This window comes from Brassica napus, chromosome C2 (assembly GCF_020379485.1).
Source record: "Brassica napus cultivar Da-Ae chromosome C2, Da-Ae, whole genome shotgun sequence".
NCBI classification, from domain to species: Eukaryota; Viridiplantae; Streptophyta; class Magnoliopsida; order Brassicales; family Brassicaceae; genus Brassica; species Brassica napus.
Window position 1 is genome coordinate 54,444,404 of NC_063445.1, and position 19,460 is coordinate 54,463,863.

Below are 19,460 nucleotides of genomic sequence, written 5' to 3' on the forward strand. Positions count from 1 at the left end.
TTTTAGAGTCTTTTCAAAGCAATTACAGGTTCAGCTACTTGATAGAAGGTAATGATGCTTTTGGGACACTTTGGAGTACTTTTACGCGTAGAGAGTCGATCGACGCTTGAAGAGCAATATCGATCGACCAGTGCCAATTAAAATTGATCGACGGCCGTTGAGCGCAGTTGATCGATATTGGATCACTCGAGGATTAATCACGAAATTAGAAGACTTCATTTCCATAAAGTTTATTAATTGCAACCTAAGCCCTTAGCCGCCTGTGAGGCTATATGTATAAGGGTTTTGTATCATTTTAGAGGCAGACTGGCCTAAAGACCTAGTTTGGGAGAAGAAGCATTTTGGCTACCATTAGAAGAGCTTAGGAATGGAGAGATAGATCTGAGACTGCATAACATAGAAGATCTTGAACTCCTTTATTTCTATTACTTTTATTTTCTGTGTTGAATATTTCATTTGAGTTCTATTCAAACCATCATGACTTTGTCTCTCATGAATATGTCTGAGTAAACCAAATTTTTAGATTTAGGTTTCTCATAAAGGTTGAAAGTATGTGCTGCTAATAAGACTGTTAAAAAGGTGTTTTGATTGTTCTTTCATGCTTGTTAAGATTAATGCTAAAATTAGGATTGATCACCCTCATTTTAGGTCTTAGGATTAATTGAGATAACCAACTGTTACCCTCAATATCTGAAATAGCCATCATGATCTAATTGACTAGATAACAACGAGAGTTGGTCTAGAAAGTTAGAGAACAACTTCAAACCCTCTCGCAAGGCTTGCTAGAAGAACCGTCGATCGACGCAACTATCGTTGTGTCGATCGATTGTTTGAAGGTGTATCGAACGATGTGCATCACGTCACATCGATCGATTCTTTCTCGAGATCAAAAGACGACAGTTGAGATCCGAGATCTAGTAAAGAAAACCTATCTAGTTTTACCATTGTTTGAGTTCAAAAACCGTCAAACCCTTTAGTCTAAACTAAGTTGCGTGCTTTCATACCTGATAATTTTTTTAAATCTAGCTGTTTTCCCATCCTTAAAACAACTTCAACTTAAACAGCCGAACAATTGTCTTGTTCGACTCATCATTTACTGCTTTTAAACAAACAAACCTCTTAGTCTATTTTTATTTATAATCCCTTAGATCTGTTAGGTAATCCTAGAGTCCTTGTGGATTCGATCTCTAAGTACTGCATCTGAACCTCTTATTTGAGAGAATAATTCATTTCTTAAGATAATTTGAGTGATATCAACTTGCATGAAACTATAGATTTCAAATAAAAAATCTAGTTAAAACGAAAAGAAAACAATCAAACAAATTATGATCCGAATATTTTCACAGTCAAAGGGTCCAATTTTGCTAGGAAAAGGCGATATGGACAGTTTCGATCCACAATCATCTCTATGTATTGAAAGTTAAAAACTTTTTGGGAACTCCACCATTATAAATGAGCATAAAACCTAAATCTCATAACTTCACAGCATAAAGAACTTTATACCTAGAAGTCTAATTGCAATGGAAATTATTCCTTGCATAAACTGATATAAGGAAATTATCACAAACTAACGCACTCATTTTGTTATGAAGTAATATTACCGGATCTAGGATTTAAGATCTAGAATTTGAGTTTAGGGTTTATGGTTTGGGTTTATGATATAAGATTTAAGTTTAGGATCTAGGATTTGGATTTAAAGGAACACTGAACCAAATGTGTTTTGTATAGATTAGTATAACTTCTTACTGATTCATGTACCTTTCTTGTTCACAATTTACTTTGCAGATTATAGAGATTCAATGGAATTAGAGAACACTCAATTCTCACTTGATCCATTAGAAAAGGAGATTGGGGACTAAATCATTGGATTGCTGTAATAAAGGGGAAAATATGTGAGCCTTATTCTATGTACGAACACGCTACAGAGCCTTATTTATATACCCTACAAGTTATTTTCCCATCCACAGAGCCCTTTTAAATTGTTGTGTATAATTCATACAACAAAATTTTCGTTTTGACATCCAAATTTTATAACAATTTTTTTGGGTTACAAATTTCTTCGTTCTTCAAATTAAAATAACCAAGTTGGAGACACAATAACCCATACTAAATTAAAATCCGTTATTTTAAGAATCAAAAGTTATAAATGACCCTGTTCACTTTCTCTTAATACCGAGTATAACCTTATTTTGGGTTTAAGGTATATAGTTTGGGTTTAGAGATTAGGATTTAAGTTTAAGATACATGGTTTCGATTCAGAATTTACGGTTTGGGTTTAGGATATATGGTTTGGGTTTAGGGTATATATTTTAGGTTTAGAGACTAGAATTTGGGTTTTGGATATATGGTTTGGGTTTAGGGTATATGGTTTGGGTTTAGAATCTTGGATTTGGGTTTAAAGAAACACTGAACCATATGCGTTTTGTATAGATTATTATAATTTCTTTCTGATTCATGAACCTTACTTGTTCAATGGAACTAGAGAACACTCAATTCTCACTTGATCCATTAGAAAAGGAGATTGGGGACTAAATCATTGGATTGCTGTAATAAAGGGGAAAATTTAAAATGGTTTATTTTTCCTAAGATGGTTTTGATTTTTTTTTATGAGTTGATGAAAATATATGAACATTAGTACTAGTTTCAAAGTTCGTTAACTGGATAAATCATCAAAGGTCATTCCATGTGAAGCTCTCAGATAAAAATGCTCATGTTTCAATTCTATCGTAATCTTGGGTCAAAGTTCATAAGTGTCCAGAACATCACGGTCCAAAGGTAAGAACGGACTCTTTCCTGCATCCAGATTGCGAGTTCGAACCCTGCCGGAATGAACTACCTCATGATGTTTCGGAACACTCCACGCGGATATAAATCCATGCTTTAGGGCTCATTTGCATACCCGGAGAGAAAATCTATCTGTGGACTACACCTCCCCTTAAAGATTAGTCTAGGCCCTTCCATAAGTCCGGGATACTTCCAGGTAAAAAAAAAAAAAAGTTCATAAGTACATATTACTCTAATTTTTATATTAATTTTACTCGAACTCATAATGAATTATATTCAGTTCTAATATGCATTTACATTTCATATATATAAACCATTTTCTGGATATTACTATCAAAATATCGATTATCTTGGTATTATCCGGTTCTAATATGCATTCACGCAATAGATAAATACACCATATTCTGGCTGCTCTTTTTATTATCCGGTTTAGTTTATAAAACCAGATAGATGAAGAAATACCTGGATATTCAGCATAAAGTATGAATTTTTTCATGCAATTTAGTATATATAAATTTAACCATGTATAATTTTTAAAAATAGATACAATGTCACGTACCCGGATATTAAATATTCATAGAATGAATATTACAAACTAAGAAATATACCATGTTACTTGCTCTAAATCATACATTTGAAAAATGGTTATAAACAACCCAATCTTATACATATTTAACCAGTTTTCTTAATGTATATCCTGTAATATTTCTTCATATCCAAATCATGCATCAGTTTGTGATCATTTTTTGGTGTAGTTTTATTGTTGTAACTTTCATAATCGTTTCATTCAAAAGTCATTTTTATCCCCTTAATGATAAATGTGTGTTTACTTTTCAATTCGAACCATTATGTATTAAAGCTAAACTTTGAGCAATCTCAATGTCTTAATCTATGTCTAAATTTTCTAAATTAAAAATTGCAAATTTAACTAAAAAAAATTGGATAGAACTTTGATTTTCTGGTTATTATCAGTATTCACCTTTCTCCATATGAACACAAAATTAAAAAAAATATATAGAAAACACACGTATTTAAATAAGAATAGAGACAAGGCCATCAAGAACCACATATTTGATGAGTAACAACTAAGTCTAAAAGTTACTATTCGTTACCACATGCATTACTTTGCATCCATATGTTCAAACTGTCATAATATCTCCTCTTACACAAACCTAACACAGTGTCCAATATAATTTTTTTTATCCAATATAATTCACCTATTCTTTTACTTAAACTAGGCTCGAACTGTGATCAATTTTGGACAGAACCGTAAAATCACCGGCTTTCTATACATGGTTTCGCAAATATATAAAAATAATGATGTTCACCTAAATTTTTTTATTTTTTTTATTTTTAATTTTTATGATCACCTAATTATCTTCTCTGTTTTGGTTATTCACCTAAATTGGCCATAAATAAAAACTGGTTAATTTATTTTATTTTTAAATAACAGCCACAATATTTTGAAAAATTTCAATGGTAACTTCTAAATATTTTTTTTATTTTTTTTATATTATTTTAGAGTACTGTATTAACTATTTTTTGAAAAAGAAAAATAGTAAAACCAAAAGCCAAAAATAAAACCTAAAGCTAAAAATCAAAAACAAAAACTTAAAAATCAAAACAAAAATCTAAAAAATAAATAATAATCATGCACCTGATACGAAAAGTGTAGAACACTTACACTACATGAATGTTTCAATGTTTGATTTTAAAGATGCAGCAGAGAAGTCTCTGGTGTTTTTGACGAATAAGTTTAATACTATTATTTGCGACATTAATTTTTTTATTCTGAGTTCTCAACTTGAAAGTCTGTAGAATCATTATTACTCTTAACGAACATGAATTATTAGACTTATTATATAATTTTTTTCTCTATTCACTTTCATCATTTTAATTGTATAATTTGGATTGTTGCGACGTATGTTTCTTTATTATCTACTAATAAACTAATTGATTGCATATATGAGTATTTGGTAATTTAAACTAAAAGACAACAACTGTATTGCTCTTTGTTATATATAGATTTTGAAGTTTTTAAAATTTGTGTACCCATTTCCCTAGCCAATGTATCTTCTAAGAAAGTCAACCAATTTGGTCTTTATTGATGAGATAAACCCAACAATTGATAGTTGATACGGAAAGTGTGGAAAGAGAAGTACATTTACTCTACTCTAATGTTGCTGTCATATTATTTTAAAATAACATCTCATAATTTATGTTAAGAATGAAGAAAAATTTGGCAACATGCACGTAACAAACAAAAAAATCAACAATATAACCATAACCTTCATTAAGCTATGATATTTATATATTAATTTATATATTGTCATTTCTCACTTTCACCTCTTTTTTTTAATTGACTTTATAAGTTTAAAAAATATTTATTTGAATTTTTTAAATTCTTATAAAAAACATAGATTTTTTTTCTATAAAAAAAATTTTGAATTTTGTAAAACGAACATATATTGATAAATTGAATATGTACATTTATAACAAAAAAAATAAGATTTTGTTCTATTCTATTTACAAACCTAGAATAGAATTGTTATTATACAATCTTTTTTTTTTTCTATCTCTCACTCTATCATTCTTCTCAATCTCTATCTCTAAATCCCTCTATCATTTCTTCTGAATCAATATTTCTCTTTTTTCTCTATCTTTTTCTTTCTCCCTCTCTCCTTCCCTCTCGATATCCCTCCTACCTCTCTCACTTTTTTCCTTATACGTCCACATAATATATATCGCCACAATTAATAAAATAGTAATTTTTTTCTTCATCATCCCATTTTCGTTTTCATACTTATATTTCTATTTGTAATCCTTTTTTTTCTCATATTTTTACATATAAACCATACTTTTCATATACGCCATACTATTTTCCATCAATTATTTTTATCTCATTTAGCTTCTTTTCTTTTCTTTCATATATACATTTACATACAATATTATTTAGTCATAAAATATAGAATAATATATTTTATTATTTAGAATATATCAGTCAAATATATTCTTTTACGTAATTTAATATACACTAAACATCATTTCTGCAGATAAACATGTTCTTTCATATTGTTTACTACTTAAACTGCATTGAACCCTATAAATAAATAGTATTAATACATCAAATTCTTATAACATATATGGTTAAGATGATCTATTCTATATCGAGATTATAAATATAATAGTATATGATCATAGTGTGATATACACAAGTCCACTTTCCGTAAAGGACAGTGATGTCTATTTATGTAGCAAAATGACATATTTTTCAAAATATGGCTATATTTTTCATTTTTGCTCTGATATGGTTATACAGCAAATTGCCCCAAGAATGAATTACCTGAGATATGTATGCTACGTTTTAATACTATTGTTTTCTTAAAAGAGGTTTTATGGGTACAGTTAATCTGACATGATTTTGGAGTACAATCAAGGTCTGTATTATTTGATGGAGTAGTTCCTCATATCTTTTGCTCTTTGTGCTTCTATAAAAATTGATTTTTGCAGCCTCCGAATTTAACATTAGTTTAATTTGTAGGGTGTAATACATTCAGTTTTTCTGCCTAATAATACATTCAGTTACAAATTCACAATGATGCTTTTCATCATTAACAAAGCTCAAGTACACTGATCACGTGGTTTGTTACGCGATGGTAGTAAACTTTTCACTATGGAAACTGCTGTTGGTTGAGAACAGGATAATTAAACCCAGTTTATAGATCCACTTAAGAAGTTCATCCTAAGTTCTAAACCAGCCGCGCTAAAGAAGATTCATATGGGCAGATTGTATATCCACAATTGTCACCACAATTTATTCATGGGTTTAGAAAACAGATCTTTGTGCTGTCAGTAATTGTTTTAATAATACCAAAAACCACAGCAACAATCAAACAGTTTAATAGTACCTCATAATGCATGTAATGCTAAAAAAAATCAAAATAACTATGCCTGCGTACGCTGACGAGATACCTAGTTGTTTAGACCATCTCGTTCATTCTGTTTTTCATTCTAAAATAAAGTAACCTTATGACAAAATTGAGTTATGCTCCGAATGGTTTTAAAACAGAAAATAGAGTGATAAAAAAAATATATAACTTCCATGTGTTGAAGTTGGCCATCAATTACTTGAGTACTTCTGTCTTCTAAAAAAAACAAAAGAAATACATAAGTGATCTTCTTATCATTAAAAAAATAATAACTTACCAAAATTTCTGAAAACAAAACGTTGGAATGAGATATGTAGAACAGTTTTTTTTAAATGTGTTAAAAGAAGAGAACAGTTTTTAAAAGGACTATTATTCCAAAATATTCAAAGCTCATACTTATATATAATTATTTCTTTAAATATATATGTTTATGTGCGACATTTATATTCAATGATGTATAAAGTTATAAAATATGAATTAATTATAAGCAATGTTACAAAAATATATTAGACAAGAACGAATTGTTGTCACCCACAATAAGAAAACAAAAAGTAATTATAGGCGACTTAGCTAAATAAAGTGTACGTGTTAATATAATAAAAACCAACAAAAGAAAACCAACACACCATAGCTCAGATACATTCCTCTATTGCAAAAATAGTTTTATCTAACCAACAAAAGAAAACCAACACACCATAGCTCAGATACATTCCTCTATTGCAAAAATAGTTTTATCTTGTTGCCAGAACCGAGGATTTTTATAAGTTACGCAAGAGTGGATTTTTCATCTATCATTTATTGAAAATTGGGTGAGTGAGTTTATGTTTTTGTGCAGTAGAGTGAGAGATACATGACTATATAGACAGAACTATAGGGACCCATTTGCTACTAATAATCTTTCTCAGAGATTTGATCAAAAAAAAAAAAAATCTTTCTCAGAGATTTGTTTCTTGTATACCATAATTATACTACGACTTTTTGGCTAGAAGCCCCACTCACTAAATTTAGGTGTAGTAACTAAATCAAACACTTTGCACGTTTCGACCAATTTCTTAGGGACTATTTTGCCACCAATAACAAAAAAAAAAAATCAGTTTCAAAGTAGAACTTATTTTACAATAGACACACTTGGTTTTATCAGATATTTGAGACTCTTTTGTATCTACAGCTAGCGACTACAAATTTTGTCACATAATAGTGCTCATAGTGCGACTAATTTGCTTCTAACCGGATCGGTAAATTTTCAGTTGCTAGACAGTCACTAAAATGCGACGACTTACTGTTTGATCGGGAAACGACACTAAACGAGGGAACGTTCGGTTTTGAATGTGGGTTAAGCAAAGACGTCTTATTGATGGTCGGGAAAGCGTTTCGTCGGTTACAAGGAAAGGAAATGCTTAAAGGAACGGATGCCGGAGCTCGAAGAGCTTTACTGGAAAGATACAACACGGCAAGATAATAAAGTTAAAACTCTAATCTAGCCGCCAAGTATGTGTGAATGATTTCGGATCCTCTTTACGTTGTCTCCCTCCTCTCTTTTATAGCCGACTTGGTGCTCTTCCGTGACATACCTCGCGTCGCTTTTATGGGCTTTTAACTCGCTGGTTCGAGAAGCCCACATCGCTTCGAGGAGCCATTGAGCCGACCGTGTTTAGTTATTGCACGCCCAACTAAAAGTACTCTCATGTCGCGCCGAGAGATCGGCGCTTCGAGCCGCCGCTTCGAGCTGTTGCTACACTTAGTATGGGTCGGGTCGTCTGTTCTTCGGGCTTTGAGGGATGGTTGAATCCATCCTCTACAGTAAGTCCTCCCAGTTCATCGGCGAGTGACGTTCTGTCGAGCTCGATGAATTTTGAGAGTTAATGGTTTAGAAGGACAGACGGGCCGTCGCGAAAGCGCGTTGCTCGGTCGTCGTATCGCGAGACTTTGTCATGTATTCTCATGTTTTTAGGCTGTTAATCGAGTCCCGGTTGAGCCGGTTTTTATTCGGTTAGGCCCGATTTTTAGTTCGGCCGTTGGTTCGGCCTGGGTTGGAATGGGTTTTTGCGAGAAGTCGAAACGGCGCGTCGATTTCTTCGGGCGGCTAGGTACTGTTTCGAGGCCCATGAAGATCCAATGATGATGCCTCGGGGAAACGCCCCGCTCCTCCTCTATAAATACCTCTCCACTTCTCATTCTCTCCATTCTTCTCCGCGTTATCCAGGTACTTCTCTCTCTTCCTCCGTGCTTCTCTCTAGGTTGTTGTTGTTGTAGAATAGATAGCGGTATGTCGTCTGGTGGGAGGTTATCTCGTAAACAGAAAGAGAAAGAGGTTGCGACTGCATCTAGTCCTGCGGGAGATGCGAGCGGGGTTCAGCTCGTAGAATTCGAACAAGTCCATCACAAAGCGATGATGGACACTAGGAGTTTGGATCTGTCTCAAAGGATCTTGGTTTCCGACAAGAAGTAGGAGGAACTCCAGCTGAGTCGCAGGTTTGCGAAAGAGACGGTTCGGGCGGTGCGAGAGACGGAGCTCCTCTCATTAATTACGTACCGACATATTACTACCCTGGAGAGATCTTCGAAGAACTTCCTGCTGTAGCTCCCGAGTTCCTGCGCTCTCCGGATGTGAGTGGTCAGGTCTGGGAGAACGTTATCGAGATGCAGTCAACTCCTGATAGTGTGAAGAAACTTTTGAGGGAACGTCGCGGATTGGGGGTGACTTTCATGATTCCTTCGAAAAGCCAGAGGCCTTGGTCACCACCGGTTGGGTTCCAGTGCGTCTATGAATCCTATTTTCAAGACAATACGAAGCTCTAGTTCCCGATCCCTCGACTGGTTACATCGTACGTGAGGCGCCGAGGCGCGGCGATCAGCCAGTTCCTGAATGGCTCATGGCGTATCGCGGTTTCCTTGATGGTCATGGCTGCTGAGATCAACGTCTCTCTAAGTGTTCGCGCTTTCGAGGAGTTGACGTCCATCAGCTCGTTGGATGACGGCCTTTTGTCGATAAAGATGCGACCAAGCTATAACGTGATAGGGGGGCACCCTAATAAGACATTTGACTGGCAGAGGTCTTATTTTTACGTCAAGTGCGACGATTCTACCTTCGAGGATCCTCCGGACGAAGACTACCGTGTGTTGTGGAACACCTTACTTGGTAGAGTACCCTCGTTAACTCGCGTTGTTTCTTCGCATACTAACCGTTTTTATTCTCATTGTTTTTTTTCTTTGCAGCTGATCATCCGACTTCTCGCGAGTATCCAGAGGAATTCCTGTCGAGCACTCGTGCCGTCGCGAGACTCGATCAAGAGCATTGGGGGAACATTTCTTGGGAGAGGGTTCACCGTTGCATTGATCGCATTTCCAGGAGTAAGTCTGCTCTTTTCCTTGTTCTGCTGCGACTCTCTGCTTCCACTTTTGTGACTAAACCTTTGTTCATGTTTTTCGCAGAGGATTGAAATTCAAGTTACCTTCCCTCAGCTAACAAGGTTAAGAGACGGATCTCACTGTTCACCAAAGAAGAGCAGAAGAGGATCAACGAAGCGAGGAAATTGAGGGGACTTCCTGATATAAGTGCCATGATGGCGACCCAGCTTGGTCTGCCGAGTGCTGAGCCGTCGGTACCCTCTAATGAGATGGTGGTTGCCGATACAATCGACGCGACTCTCCAGCGTCAAGACTCTTCGCCCGGCGCCACCGCCGCTGCTTCTAAGAAGAAGAAGAGCAAGAAGAGATTTCGCAACGATCGCTCCGTAGGTGAGGATCTCGAGACTCCTCCAGAGGAAACTGATCAGACTGAGACAGCCGAGCCGCCCACGAAGAAGAGAAAGAAAAAGAAGCAGTCGAACACTCAGCAATCTCCGGAGGAGAACATTGTGACCTGAGGTGCTAGAGTTGCCGGTTCCTCTGCTCAGGTTGGCTCGACTTTCGGGACAACTCCTAACTTGGTTTTAACAGACGAACCCGGGAATGTCTCGTCCGAGGTTCCGCTTCAGAAGAAGAGATCGAAGCAAGCGAGTGAGCAGGGAACGGCCAGTCGCCAGGTTCCTTCTGCTTCTGCTCCAAGTGTTGTCAGAGCTTCTGCTCCACCGGTCCCCGGGGCGTCACCTCCCGCTACGTCGACTGGTGGTGCTCCGGTCGTCAGGAAGACTATGAGGGTTTAGTTTCCCGACTGCGTCTCATTTGAATACGATGGACCGACTCCCCTCATCTATGCTCCGAACAGATGCGCGGAATTGGTCAGTCATATCAAATGCGGTCCGACGCCTCTTCCGCCGGTTGCTGACTTGATCTTCCAGGACGAGTACGTTGTTGCTGCTCGTACCAAGTTGCTGGTAAGACTCTCCTTCGTCTCCATCGTCTTTTCCATTTGCATTGTATTTATTTTATTTGCTTAAGTGTTTTGGCTTCCGTGCTTCGTAGTGCGACGGAGTCTCGAACTTCGTTATCGAGAAATACGACATGGTGTTGAAGGAAGCGCTTTCAGAGTCGGAGAAGCTGAAGAGGACGGTGGCGGCCAAAGGTAGGAAGATTATGATAAAATGGCCAAAAAATGGGATCGAGCAGTTGCTCGGAGAAAGGCTCAGAAGGAGCGAGCTGACGCAGCTGAGGCAGAGCTTTCCATCGCTCGCTCTACCATCGAAGCTTTGGAGCTGCAAAAGGCCAATCTCATATAGGAAATGAGAGTTAAGGCCGCAGAGTAGAAGAAAGAGTTAGGTCGACTCAGGGACTCGCGTATTCATGAGGTTACAAAGGAGAGGGTGAGGGTTGAGACCGAGTTGATCGCGAAATCCAACAAGCACTTCGGGAATCTGCACGACTGGTGGGCTCGTTGCGGGCCATTCGACACAGCGCGGCTGTTGCAGAGTCAGGCATTCGGAACTAAGAAATGCCTTGAAGCTTTGAAGGCTAGTGGTCGTGACATCCCTCAGGAGACCATTGACATGTTTGCTGCCCAAGAGAAGCAGTTCGAGAGGGAAGCTGCGAAACTAAACCCTGGCGAGATCCCCGAGGACGACTTGGCCCTGTCTCCACTTAAGCTCGACTCGCAGTTTGTCAATATGCGAGCCTTCACAGGTCTCGACCCGCACAGAACCAATGCACACCTGGTTGATCTGAGGACCGCTGCTGCTCTCCAAAGTCCCGCTCATTGTCTCGAGGCTTCGATCTCTCCGTCTCGTTCCCCAGGACACAGTACCCCCAGGAAGCAACGTGCCGGCTCCCGTCGATCAAACTGTCGATGAGGGGGCGATCTCGTCACAAGACCAGGCTCGAACCGCCGTCTTTGAGATCTCTGATTCCTCGGTTGCTGACCAAGAGGATGTCCAGGATGGGGAATCGAACAAGGATGAGGACGACAGAGAGGTCGACAAGGGCCTAGGTCAACCCTCCTAAGGATTTACTCGAGGTTCGCGAGGGCGAGACGACTCCTCATATTGAGAACGAAGGAGCGGATTATTCGATGAACGTGGACCCCCCAGGACCATATGTCGGTGATGAAGACGCTGCACGGGAGCTGGCCAAAGATGCCGAAGAATGACTTCGTCGTCCCTTTCGAACTTAAACTCTCTTCCATTTTTTTTGTTTTTGACTTGATCCGAAAAGGTCTTTTGTTGTTTGCTTGGGACTCCATCTATCCTTTCCTCGAAGAAGACTTTATGAACTCTGCTTTGTCTGACTTTCTTAAATTTCGAATACTCAATAAACCGTAGCATTGTAATTTGAGTTTTCGAAGGATTATAAGAGAGTCTAGACTTTAAATCGAGTTTAAGGAGCTTCGTAAATACTGATCGCGAAGGTGAATATTTAGAGCATGTGATCAACGCTGCACCGAGACAATGATATCGTCGTTTCTGACGTTGCCTCGCGTAGATCACAGATTCAGTGGGCTTGCGATAGTTTGTCGCCGAGCCATCAGTCGTTAAGTGCTTTCGCTCGTTTGGCTCAGCTGTCTGTGCGCTGACTAGACGCAGGCCAAAGGCGGGCAACTTGGGACTAGAAATTTTTTTTAAATGGCAACGGTTCCAGATCCGATTTCAAAGTAATTTCTAAGCATTCGGTCGGCCAAACCTTACTTAGTAAATCATGAAACGGATAGGAGTCATCATTTCAGACATATCAGCTAATGCTGTGATACGACCAAGCCTCCGCGAGCACGTGTCTGATCAGGACATACTTGATGGTGGGGTGCGAGTGCCGATACGTTCGATCGAGAGGCCGGGCTGAGCTCGTGTGGGCATCGCATGAGCGGTGTGGACTTCTCAAGGGAGGAGTTTTTTTTTTGTTACAGCTGGACCCGTTAAGGCTGCCTAAGTACCTCCTTTTTGGAGGATCAAGCCATTCGTAGTTCTTTGTTTTTCGAGTAAAGGGGCTGGGAAAGCGCATTTACTCGGTTTTTTTTTTTTTTTTTTTTTTTTTTTTTTTTTTTTTTTTAGCAACGAGTGAACGTGACCGTGAGTCGTTCATTCGCTTTTGCTGTTTGTTTAGTTGTGGAAACGTCGAAGGTGCTTCGAGTTCCAAGCTCGTGGCACTGCTTCGCCGGTTGAGGTTTCGAGATGGTAGACCCCGGGTTTGACTATCTCGGTGATCTTGTAAGGTCCCTCCCAATTGGCTCCGAGTTTGCCAGCTTTCCATTCTTTGGTATTCTCGAACACCTTCTGCAGAACGAGGTTGCCTAGTTCGAGTGGCCGAGACTTAACCTTCTTGTTATAGTAGCTCTCGATCTGATGCTGATAGTTCTGAATGCGAAGTAGTGCTTGGTCGCGTTTTTCCTCGATGTCGTCTAGGGCGTCGAGGAGCATATCGTGGTTGAGTTTGACATTCTGCGGCATTTTGGAACGGCGCAAGCTCGTTACGTTTACTTCGGCGGGTGCCATTGCTTCGACTCCATAGGCCATTGAGAAAGGGGTAGCCTTCGTTGCTCCACGCGGGGTTGTTCTATGGGACAACAGGACTCCGTCTAGTTCATCAGCCCAACAACCCTTCTTCAAGTCGAGTCGCTTCTTGAGGCTGTCGACGATTGTGTTTGTTAGTTGACTCGGCTTGACCGTTGCTCTGCGGGTTTCTCGGTGTTGACATGTTTAGACGGATTCTCCACCTGTCGCAGACCTCTCTGAAGTTATGCGAGATAAACTGTGAGCCGTTGTCGGTGATTATCTCGTAGGGGAGCCCGTGCCTGCAGATGATGTTTTTCCAGAAGAACTTCTGTACCTCCTTATCCGTGATGTTGGCGTAGGCTTCTGCTTTTAGCCACTTAGTGAAGTAATCCGTGAGGACCAAGATGAATCTCTTCTGTCGAGAGCTCGGCATTGGACCAATAATATCCATTCCCCATCGCAAGAACGGGTATGGTGCAGTCAAGGTATGGAGCAACTCCGTCGGAATATGGATGGTTGAAGCGTGTCGCTGGCACTTGTCACATTTTTGGACGTAGGATTCACAATCTGCATTCATGGTCGGCTAGTAGAAACCAAGATTCTTCACTTTCAATGCGAGAGCTCGCCCTCCTGAATGATTGCCTGCCGCTCCTTCGTGCGTTTCGGCCATGACGAGTCTTGTTTCGTCGCCGGAAATGCATTTAAGGAGTACCTTTGTCACGGTCCATCAATGGAGGTCTCCGTCCTTGACGACGTAATGGGCGATGCGTCGCTTGAGTCGTCTAGCCTCCCACTTCTCGGTAGGCAATTTGCCATCAGCTAAGTAAGCGATGAATTCCTTTCGCCAATCGCTGAGCTGACTTTCCGTTGCACAAGGTTTTGCTTGGTCGATATGCATTGCGTCGGTGACGGATGCTGCGATGGCCAACTGCTCGGTTATTTGGTTGATGCTTGGTTTCTCAATCTTATGTATTGGGATCGTTCTCTTTACTTGGTCGTGCAGTTTGCTTCCAAGAGCTGCGAGGGCGTCTGCGCATATGTTTTCTCCGCGGGGAACCTTCGTGATTTCGAAGAACTCGAAATCCCGTGTGAGATCCTTGACAAGTTTTAGGTAAGCATCCATCCTATCATTCCTGACGTCGTAGTCGCAAAGATATTGTCTTACCACGAGTTGGGAATCGCAGTATGCGTTGACTCGCTTAGCTTTGACTGCTTTAGCAAGACGGAGCCCCGCAATGAGAGACTCGTATTCGGCTTCGTTGTTTGATGCTGCGAAGCCAAAGCTGAACGATTATCGAATTAGCTCGCCTGTGGGAGACTGTAGTTGTACACCTGCCCCCGAACCTTTGTTCTTAGATGAACCATCTACGTGCAATATCCAATTCTTGCTTGGTAGGATTAGGTCTTGTTCAAGTTCTGGCGTTAACTCGATCAGGAAGTCAGCGAGAACCTGCGACCTAGCTGCAGTGCGGTTCTTGTATACAATGTCGTGTTCGCTTCCATAGCCCACTTGGTCAATCTTCCTGACTGGTTTGTGTTTTGCATCACCGTTCTGAGGGGCTGGTTGGGGTGTATTTCGATCGTATGTGATTGAAAGTAAGGCCTGAGTTTTCTTGCCGAGGTGACGACGGCGAGAGCCATCTTCTCCAAGGTTGGGTACCGCGTTTCTGGTTCGATCATGCGTTTGCTGATGTAGAAAATGGGCTTCTGCTCGCCTCGTTCTTCGCGGATGAGAACGCTACTGACCGCCGAGGAAGTGACGGCGATATATAAGGACAGGGTATCACCGGCCTCGGGCTTTGACAGAACCGGAGGCGTCGTGAGATAGTGCTTCAGTTGATTGAACGCTTCTTCGTATTTTTCGTCCCAGACGAATCTTTTATTTCCGCGCAAGAGTTCATAGAAAGGGAGGCACTTATCAGTAGATCGCGAGATGAATCTGTTGAGGGCCGCAATTCTTCCTGTTAAGCGTTGGACTTCTCAGCTGTTCCTTGGGCTCAGGAGGTCGAAGATTGCCGTTATTTGCTTGGGGTTCGCTTCGATGCCTCGCTGGGTGACAATGTAGCCCATGAATTCGCCTGAGGTTACTCCGAAGGTGCATTTCGCCGGGTTGAGTTTCATCTCAAACTCGTTCAACGTTTTGAAGCAGTCTCGCAAATAGATCATATATGCATTGCGAAAATTATTTTATGAAATAATATGGTATTTTGTTTGAAGTTTAATATTAATTAAGTTATTTTTATTTAATTTTTTATATTTTAATAGAATCTTTTATTAATTATTATTGTTGTAATATGTTTATATATGTGCTAGTTATTTACAAAATTTTTATGAATTCAAATTAGTTATGACAAATATAAAGACCATATTATAAAATATAAATAGTTTTGAAGTTGTGTTTGAAGTTTTACTTTTGGAGAACAATACCTTTAAACATGTTTAAATATAGAGTTTTAGAAACTTCAAAATAGAGTTTTTTTTGGAAGATGCTTACCGGTGGTTCTTGGTAAAAAAACAGAAAAATCAATATGACCGAATCGAAACTGATCTTTTGCACACCCAAACAGAAAAAAAGTAATAATCAATGTTACAAAATGTTTAAGAAAATCCTCATTTGTGAAGCCAAATCCTTTTAAAATAATAATTTCAAATTTTAACCAAAACAATAATAAAAACAAAATGTGTAGAAATATTTGTTTTCCCACTATGAACCACTTTCACTATTTTATATTATTTGTAAAATTACTTTCACTTTCACTTTCACTTTCACTTTCACTTTCACTATTTTATACTATCACTAGTGAAAGTGGTTCATCGTGGGAAAACAAATATTTCTAGACGTTCTTTTTTTATTATTGTCTTGGTTAAAAGTTGAAATTATTATTTTAAAAGTACCATGATGCGTATATCTATATAAGAGCATGATTATTAGGTGAGGGTTTCTAATTTTTTTTTTTTTTTTTTAATTTTTTTTATCTGTTTTAAAAGAAAAAAAAATTGAAACGGAATCAATCACGGACCGCTATATATCGTGGACTCCGCAAAACAGTGTAACAAATTGGCCAAAATCATCCGTAATTAAAAATTTTGAGAACAAAAACGTGGAACCCACACTTTTATTTGATGCTGAAACCTTTATTTTGGATTCCGCCATAAAGGTGCTCTAAATGTAAAGCCTTCCCAAAACCAAAAACAAGATTCACAGAAAATGGATACTCAGGAATCGAGTTTAGGTTTCATATCTCTCTCTTTTCTTTGTTAGCTTGTTTTTGAAACCCTTTTTTATTTGAATTTTCTTGATGACATACACTGAAACTCAATACTTGTTGACAGGAGTGACAAGAGTGTTGAGAGAAGAGCGACCATCGAGTAAGATAGTGACGATAGCTGGCTACTCTGTGATTAAGGGGAGAGGCGAACCCTACGAGTCCTCTGTTTTTGAAGCTGCTGGTTACAAATGGTAAAAGATCTTTACTTTTTTCATTTATTTAGCTTATTTACTAATTAAGATAATTTTCATGGTAAAAAAAAACAATTCAGGAGGTTAGTTTTGCACGTTGGTAATGCTGGCTATATATCACTTTACCTGAGGATCGAAGAGGCTGAATCTATTCCCTATGGTTTGGAAGTCAATGTTGATCTCAAACTCTTTGTTCACGTTCCAAAGCTAGACAAGTACTTGACCATCACAGGTATATTAACGGCCGATCCTGAAATCATTTATGATATATGAGATTTATGAGGGAATTACATATTGAGGTTCAAATGATCATAACATGTATGTTTCTTAATCAATTTGCGGTTCAAATGATCTATACGTATATATATAAATTAAATTTTGAGGGCAGACGCCAATGACCGGCTGTAATCATTCATCCTCCATTGGATTTTTATATTTTGCTTGCTGGAAGTTGTTAGAGATTAGTTTATAAACCGAGTTGATTATTGTGGATCGCAGATGGAGCAGTGAAGAGATTCAACACAGAAAAAAAAGAGTGGGGGTTCGAACAATTGATTGATCTTGCAAGTTTCGAAAACACAAACGAAGGGTACATTGTGCAAGACACTTGTTCTTTTGGTGCCGAGATCTTCATCGTTAAACCGGCCAAGGTACAAGAGAAAGTCACGTTCATATCAAACCCTCCACGCAATGTGTTTACTTGGGAGATACCTCATTTCTCTGACATGGGAGATAAGTTCTACTATTCTGATGATTTTCTCGTCGGAGACCGATACTGGTTAGTACTCATGATCTCAAATCTTGCAACTATCATTTGTATTCATGCAGTGGCCAAGGGTAATAAATAAAAAAAATTCTTTTGGTTGATGTATAATCAGGAGATTAGGGTTTAACCCGAAAAGTGGGAGTGCACTTCCAATCTATTTATATGCTCAAGGCTTTAGGCCAGACGCAGTCGCTACAAACACTTGGGGAGAGGTTAATCTGCGGTTAAAGAATCAACGAAGCACCAACCATAGGGAGAGATATTGTAAGAAAACTAAAAAAAATAAAACGTTACTCTCCAAGAGAAAACAAAAATATCAGTGAATGAAACTAGTAGTTGATATAATTTTGGTTTATAGCTGCAGCTTGGTACCCTATTCGAAGTGATTATGGTGTGGGAGTGAACAGTATCATATCGTTAGCAGATTTACACGATGCATCAAAGGGGTATTTGGTGAATGATGCTATTATCTTCGAAGCTGAAATGGTTAAGGTCACTGTGACCAACATCGTCTCCGTTTAATGATCTATACTTCTTTTGTCGTGGATCAAACAAACTTTATGAATAAGACGTGTGTGATATAAGTTTGTAATAAGATGAAGTTATCAATGCTTGTGATGTAATCTTCATTTCCGTTCATCGTGTATTGTTTTCTACTTTGTTATCAATGAAAAAAAACTCTCTTGGTTTTTAAGTTTTTATCGAAGATTTTGGGAAATGTCGGAGTGCAAGACTTTTAAATTTTTTTAAAAATATTTCTTATACTTTGGATCCTTTTATAGAAATAAGAATTCGAACGAACATATAGCCTGATGATTTAGTATTAAAATAATCAAATAATTTAAAAGTCTTATTTATAAACTGAAATACCTCAGAAATCTGAATTATTAAAATATTTTTTGTCCGAAATATTTAAAATTATCTTAATTATCTAAAATTTATCCGAAAATCCAAAAAATATGATATTGAATGTGAAAACCCCAAATTATCTGATTTTTAATCCAAATCAACTGAAGAACCGGAATCGAATGGGATCCAATATTATAAAGGATATTAGCTGGTTTTCAACTTTGTTACCTGAACCTGACCAAAAACCGAAATTGAATCAGAAATTTATAAATACCCGAACATATCTTAAACCTCTAGAATAAAAAAAAATCAGAAGAACCGAACCAAGAACCGAGTCTGAGGGCTAGTTGCAATAGAGAAGTCTCTGATGTTGTTGACAAATAAATTTAATGCCATATTTATGAATTGACTTTTTCTAAATTCTCAAGTTAATAGTTTTTAATGCTGGATAACTATGATATTATAAACTAGAAATATTACATATGATTGAACAAACGACAAATTTACATGTCTTATGAAGTTTTATGTCTAACTGCAGTACTCTCGACCGGCTTATGAGATCCACGTTTCACCATACTCATTGCTCCATGTTAAAAAAGTTTTGTAAACTTTTTTTTCTATTAACCTGTATAATTCCATCTTTTATGTGATTCGAAACCTACACTTTTTGGTGTATTTATTAGTGAATATTTAATCAAACCATCGGAATAAGAAGAATTTATGTCCGGTTAAAATAGTTGTTACCTGTTACCTATAATGAACCATGAATTATTACTTATTTTATTTACTTTCATCATTTTTATATAAGTAGAATT

General features: G+C 38.0%; 1 protein-coding gene across 3 annotated transcripts in view; it reads left to right on the forward strand.

The window, feature by feature from the left end:
* LOC106380012 overlaps positions 1-18,490 on the forward strand; it is a 71,934-nt gene extending 53,444 nt beyond the window's left edge. Inside the window, exons 1-6 of one of the 3 annotated variants that reach the window (XM_013819845.3) lie at positions 16,649-16,803; positions 16,904-17,030; positions 17,111-17,262; positions 17,529-17,808; positions 17,909-18,060; positions 18,155-18,490. In XM_013819845.3, coding sequence (XP_013675299.2) covers positions 16,779-16,803; positions 16,904-17,030; positions 17,111-17,262; positions 17,529-17,808; positions 17,909-18,060; positions 18,155-18,318 — 900 coding nt within the window. In that variant the 5' untranslated portion in view covers positions 16,649-16,778 and the 3' untranslated portion in view covers positions 18,319-18,490. Of the gene's footprint in view, positions 1-16,648; positions 16,804-16,903; positions 17,031-17,110; positions 17,263-17,528; positions 17,809-17,908; positions 18,061-18,154 lie in introns of those variants that run through there. The other 2 variants (XM_022697237.2, XM_048748037.1) reach the window with 2 other exon arrangements.
* The last annotated feature ends 970 nt before the right edge of the window (positions 18,491-19,460 follow it).